This window comes from Salmo trutta, chromosome 21, assembly GCF_901001165.1.
Source record: "Salmo trutta chromosome 21, fSalTru1.1, whole genome shotgun sequence".
In the NCBI taxonomy this organism is placed as follows: domain Eukaryota; kingdom Metazoa; phylum Chordata; class Actinopteri; order Salmoniformes; family Salmonidae; genus Salmo; species Salmo trutta.
The window spans coordinates 48,733,963-48,740,914 of record NC_042977.1 but is presented as its reverse complement, the minus strand read 5'-3'; the positions used below and the strand labels follow the sequence as shown (position 1 = coordinate 48,740,914).

Sequence of the window (6,952 nt, the reverse complement as noted above, 5' to 3'; positions counted from 1 at the left end):
ATATTGCAAAATGTGCTTCATCCGAAAAGCTATTTTAAAATCGGACATATCGAGTGCATAGAGGAGTAATGTATCTATAATTCTTAAAATAATTGTTATGCTTTTTGTGAACGTTTATCGTGAGTAATTTAGCAAACTGTTAGTAAATTCCCCGGAAGTTTGCGGGGGTATGCTAGTTCTGAACGTCACATGCTAATGTAAAAAGCTGGTTTTTGATATAAATATGAACTTGATTGAACAGACATGCATGTATTGTATAACATAATGTCCTAGGTGTGTCATCTGATGAAGATCATAAAAGGTTAGTGCTGCATTTAGCTGTCTTCTGGGTTTATGTGACATTATATGCTAGCTTGAAAAATGGGTGTGTGATTATTTCTGGCTGGGTACTCTCCTGACATAATCTAATGTTTTGCTTTCGTTGTAAAGCCTTTTTGAAATCAGACAGTGTGGTTAGATTAACGAGATTCTTGTCTTTAAATAGCTGTAAAATAGTCATATGTTTGAGAAATTGAAGTAATAGTATTTCAAACGATTCAAAAATCGCGCCACTGGATTGAAGTGGCTGTTACGTAGGTGGGACGAATTCGTCCCACATGCGCCAGACAGGTTAAATAAATGTTAAATAAAAAAATACTGTATATGTGAGTGTCTCCCCCCAGCCACAAAGTGTACCTGGTGGAGGCTGGGATTCATTTTAAGGTGCGTTGCAGCACTGAGTACTGCACTACAGACAGGCAATTTTCCCGACTTTTGCAGAGATCGTGTTTACAGTAAACACTATAACATCGGCTCAACCATAAATTACCTAAAAAAAGTTTAAAAAAAAGGCAAGAACAATGTGCTTGTCTACAACGTGCCTTTGATTGAATCTCGGCCCCATCGTCACTCTGTTGCGTTGAGGTTAGGATAGGAGCTAGGGGGGGTAGTCGTACCTGGTCGAGACCCAGTGGCCCTCTATGTTAGGGGGCATCTGGACGGTGATGCGGGCCCCGTGGTGGAGATGTTTCAACATGTGGTGACACTGAGAGTGTTTAGCAGGACGACCAAACATCTTCTCCAGGGACAGCAGGCGATTGGAGTGGCCGTCTGAGTAGTGGAGGGACGACCCCTCACCCAAACCTAAGAGAGACAACAAAAGAGATAACAGTTAAAGTAATTGTCAAGTGAAAATATCACTTTTTATAGTTCATATTCAGTTAACTTACACCCAAATAATATTGTGGTAAAAAGCATACATTTGACAAGAAACCTACTCCCCCACCACCACCACCACCACCACTGTAAAACCCCTCCTCAAGCAGGTATCTCAAACAGACTGTTATAAAAATACTCGGTATTTCTTCATAGAACATGATGCCATGTTGGCTCACCGAGCTGACCAATCAGCCGTTACTCGTCATTAATATTATCGATGACCGCTATACATCCATGTAACTAACAAGTGTTGAGTTTCATGTATGATTCCCCAGAATCTGAATCAGTTCCATGTATGATTCCCCAGAATCTGAATCAGTTTCATGTATGATTCCCCAGAATCTGAATCAGTTTCATTCATGACTCCCCAGAATCTGAATCAGTTCCATGTATGATTCCCCAGAATCTGAATCAGTTTCATGTATGATTCCCCAGAATCTGAATCAGTTCCATGTATGATTCCCCAGAATCTGAATCAGTTTCATGTATGATTCCCCAGAATCTGAATCAGTTCCATGTATGATTCCCCAGAATCTGAATCAGTTTCATGTATGATATTAGTGTACATTTCTTTTTGTTGTTGTCTGAGACTTTTTTTTTTAATGTCGCACAACTTCCTTCTCATTCTGCATTCCCCCTCATAAACATCCTGTCGCCCCCCCCCCCACAGAAAAATATTCCTGTGAAAATAATCATCAATCCTATGTGTTAAAACACTGATATTCAGTTTAATATGGTCACTTACATTATGTTATAATGATCTCCCACCAACATATTGTGACATTTATGAACTATTGATTTGTGAACGCTGTACATGCTAGCTAGTTACTGTACCTTTGTCTGTACATGGCGTCATTGGCCTACCTTGGCTATTCATGTCCCTCATTGTTCATTTTACTTTACGGAGGAGTTTCTTATAGTCTGTCTACATGTAGTCATGTCTTAGTCTTATAGTCTGTCTACAGGTAGTCATGTCTTAGTCTTATAGTCTGTCTACAGGTAGTCATGTCTTATAGTCTGTCTACAGGTAGTCATGTCTTAGTCTTATAGTCTGTCTACTGTAGTCATGTCTTAGTCTCAAAGTCTGTCTACAGGTAGTAGAGTTGGTGCATGAAGGCAGCACAACACTTCATTTATGGATGCTGTTAGTCTGTTTATTACAAAAATAAATCATGATCATCTATCTGGATTTTGCCAATAGGATTTGCATAGAAACGGAATGAATAGAACAGACAAATCATTGACTTGAATGGGGACATTTTAAATCCGACAGCCGAAATCCGGATAGAAAACGGGGCCCTGGTCATCTGTTCCCCCGATCATACAACGCAGGGGAAATCTACACTGGTCACACCCACACCATTCTGTTGTTGGGGTACGCCCACACCATTCTGTTGTCGGGGTACGCCCACACCATTCTGTTGTCGGGGTACGCCCCACACCATTATGTTGCCGGGGTACGACCACACCATTCTGTTGCCGGGGTACGACCACACCATCCTGTTGCCGGGGTACGACCACACCATTCTGTTGTCGGGGTACGCCCACACCATTCTGTTGTCGGGGTACGTCCCACACCATTCTGTTGTCGGGGTACGCCCCACACCATTCTGTTGTCGGGGTACGCCCCACACCATTCTGTTGTCGGGGTACGCCCACACCATTCTGTTGTCGGGGTACGCCCACACCATTCTGTTGTCGGGGTACGCCCCACACCATTCTGTTGTCGGGGTACGCCCCACAACATTCTGTTGTCGGGGTACGCCCACACCATTCTGTTGTCGGGGTACGCCCCACACCATTCTGTTGTCGGGGTACGCCCCACAACATTCAAACAAAGAAAAAGCTGTTTTTAACATACTTAACTACCATTTTCATTTAAAGCTGAATCTCTTTTGAAGTGATACAAAGTTTAATGCAGTCAATTTAACCCTTGCATCACTACGAGATTAACTCAAGTTATTAAACTGTCTGTCACACCTGGGAAAGGTTTCCTCACGGAGTAAAGGGCTAGATTCAATCCGTACGCTACAGCGTGACTGACATTTAAACGGCAATGTTCTCGCGTTCGCCGGTAAACGCTGGACATGTCGGCTCAATAGGGGAGAAACCTTCCTGGATGGAGGAGAGCTATTGAGGCTGGTTTTTTCCCCCAGTTGAGTCTCGCGGACATTACATGGCCATTAAAACAGAACGACAACACATACAGCATCTCTTTGGTGTAGGTCTGTATCAAGACCAATAGACAACCAGCTTTACTTGAATAAGGGTGAAACCCCCCCCCCAAAAAAATATCCAGTTCCCGTCAGTCAGAGTACCATCGCTGCATCACATTTTTACATTTACATTTTTAGTCATTTAGCAGATGTTCTTATCCAGAGCGACTTACAGTAGTGAATACATACATTTCATACATTTTCTTTGTACTGGCCCCCCCGTGGGAATCGAACCCACAACCCTGGCGTTGCACACACCATGCTGGCGTTGCGAACACCATGCTCTACCAACTGAGCATTAACAGTCAGTCAGTCAGAATACCATCGTTGCATCACATGACATAACAAAACCTTCTTCAGCAATAGGGAGGCTTTAGGGGATGAGATATCGGAAATGAAAGTATTCTCAGAGCTGGAGGGGAGGAATATCTAAACATCAAGAAGAAATCCGTCAAAGCTCACATTCCAGAGGATTTATTACATGTAATGCTGTATTATCAGCCTTGAAATATGAAGACTTTACCTTAAATACTGTAATATCACAAGATAAGTCTTGAAATTTGAAGACTTTACCTTAAATACTGTAATATCACAAGATAAGCCTTGAAATTTGAAGACTTTACCTTAAATATTGTAATATCACAAGATAAGCGTTGAAATATGAAGACTTTACCTTAAATACTGTATATCACAAGATAAGCCTTGACATTTGAAGACTTTACCTTAAATACTGTAATATCACAAGATAAGCCTTGAAATATGAAGACTTTACCTTAAATACTGTAATATCACAAGACAGGCCTTGAAATATGAAGACCTTACCTTAAATACTGTAATATCACAAGATAAGCCTTGAAATATGTAACGCCCTAGCCATAGAGAGGGGTTTTTGTTCTTTATTTTGGTTAGGCCAGGGTGTTACATTGGGTGGGCGTTCTATGTTCATTTTTCTATGTTTTTGTATTTCTTTGTTTTGGGCCGTGTGTGGCTCCCAATCAGGCACAGCTGTAGTTCGTTGTTGCTGATTGGGAGTCACACATAAGGAGCCTGTTTTTCCTTTGGGTTTTGTGGGGGATTGTTTCTGTTTAGTGTCTTGCACCTGACAGTACTGTTTGGCTGTCGGTTTTCTTGTATAGTGTTCGTTCGTAAATTAAAACCCAAGATGAACACTAACTACGCTGCACCTTGGTCTACTTCCACAGACAGCCGTTACAAAATATGAGGACTTTGATTTAAATATGTTTTACCAGACATGACTTGCCTGGTAATATCCTTCTTTAACCCCTTGGTTATATCAAACTGGTTTCCTATCTGGTTATATTCATGCACACGGTTCATTACAGTAACACTACTGTATTATGAAGGACAATTCATACACAATACACTGTAAAACTATTCAATAACGCAAATACGCTTTTAGCTGCCAAGTAAGGCCTACATGTAATAATAATAAACTACAATGACTACTAACAACAACAAACGTCGAAATCTGTGCATGTATTTGTAGCACGGTGTACCCTAAGGGACAAAGAATCCAAATCTCCATAGCAAAAAAACACTTACATTTCACATGTGAAACCTTACTTTCACTTGTATTAAATTTGAAGTTTACATATTAACACCACCTTTTGTTATGTTCAAAAATAATAATAATTGAACCTTTATTTAACTAGGCAAGTCTGTTAAGAACAAATTCTTATTTAATCCTAGTAAAAATTCCCTGTCTTAGGTCAGTTAGGATCAACCACTTTATTTTAAGAATGTGAAATGTCAGAATAGTAGTAGAGAGAATGATTTATTTCAGCTTTTATTTATTTCTTTCATCACATTCATCACAAGTTTGACATACATTCGAGTAGTATTTGGTAGCATTGCCTTTAAATTGTTTAACTTGGGTCAAACGTTTCGGGTAGCCTTCCACAAGCTTCCCACAATAAATTGGGTGAATTTTGGCCCATTTCTCCTGACAGAGCTGGTGTAACTGAGTCAGGTTTGTAGGCCTCCTTGCTCGCACAAGCTTTTGCAGTTCTGCCCACAAATTTTCTATGGGATGTGCTTTATCAATTTATCAATTGCTTTATTAATTGACCTGATTTTGCTAACATTACTTTGGACAAAATCAAGACATCAATATTCATGTAAGGCTTTTTATATATATTTTTTTGTTGTAAATTAGTAATTCAGAATTTGTGATTAATCACCTCAAATCCTGCGATTAACTCGATTACATTTTTAAATGTTTGACAGACCCTTTTTTTAATTGAACAGTCAATATTCTGAGATTGAGAGAAATTGATAATAAATATGGAAGACAAACCCAGTGTCAGCCCTCTTTGTCCAATGGTCAAGACATTGGCTTCTCCTGTGGGAGACCCCTGTTCTAATCCCACTGGTTGCAAAAGCACACGTGTGAAAGTTAAAATGTGTCTGAGTCATGTGAAAAGTAAATGTGAAAAATGTACATGTGAAAAATCCATTTTGTTGTAAGGTTATACCCAGCTGTTTTAGCCAAACGGTATCGTCACTAAATTATTTCTTATTGACATCTTGTCCAGATAAATGTCAAATTTCGACGGTTAAATTTACCCATTAATTCAGAATGGGTAAATTAAGATAAGGATTAAGATTTGTGATCGGTTTAAAACAAATAAATAAAAACGAGTGCAGTGGGATTGAACATGCGACCGTCAAAGCCGGAGCTATCCTACTGGATGGTAATAGCGCTCACCGTTGCCCCCTAGTGGCCATTTGTTTATAACTACACCTCCCAACATCCTGGGGACCTGGACAAACGTTGAATTTCACCTTGGTTCTGGAGTGACTTGGTTGATAGACTAGTAGATATGAACACCGGAACGATACTAAGCATTAGGAACGCTGTCAGTGTTTGCTCGCTGGTTACACACACACACACACACACACACACACACACACACACACACACACACACACACACACACACACACAGGGGCCGTGTGAAGGAGATCACTTTACACTTCACAGATCTCCTCACTCTGCCAGCGAATGTGGTTTGCACCTGCAGCCCATTCACGTCCCACAACGTTTTAATGTCACGTGCACAAATACAAATAAATACCTTTCTTGCAATCTCTAAACCCAACAATACAGTAATCAATAATAATGTAGTACTAAAAATAACATAAGGTAGAACAAAAACAGGAGAAATTAAAATAAGAAATAAGAAGAATGCAATAAGTGCCTAGCCCCAGCCAGCCTCCTCCTTCCAGGGGAAAGGACTATGGCCTAGCCCCAGCCAGCCTCCTCCTTCCAGGGGAAAGGCCCTGAACTCGGGATACCAGAAAACACCGGGCTGTGTGTGTGTGTGTGTGTGTGTGTGTGTGTGTGTGTGTGTGTGTGTGTGTGTGTGTGTGTGTGTGTGTGTGTGTGTGTGTGTGTGTGTGTGTGTGTGTGTGTGTGTGTGTGTGTGTTAGTCTGGGGAGACCTGGAGAGATGTGCTACAGTACATTCGGACAGACAAAGCAAAATGACAAAGCAAAAACAGTTTTTTAGAATTTTGG

General features: G+C 40.6%; 1 protein-coding gene across 1 annotated transcript in view; it reads right to left on the bottom strand.

The window, feature by feature from the left end:
* Window positions 1–2,834, bottom strand: part of LOC115156483 (protein APCDD1) — a 21,434-nt gene extending 18,600 nt beyond the window's left edge. Inside the window, exons 1-2 of the mRNA XM_029703904.1 lie at window positions 2,612–2,834; window positions 936–1,146 (exon numbers count right to left, since the gene is read on the bottom strand). Of these exons, the coding sequence (XP_029559764.1) occupies window positions 936–1,146; window positions 2,612–2,834 (434 nt within the window). The remainder of the gene's footprint in view (window positions 1–935; window positions 1,147–2,611) is intronic.
* Window positions 2,835–6,952: the final 4,118 nt, after the last annotated feature.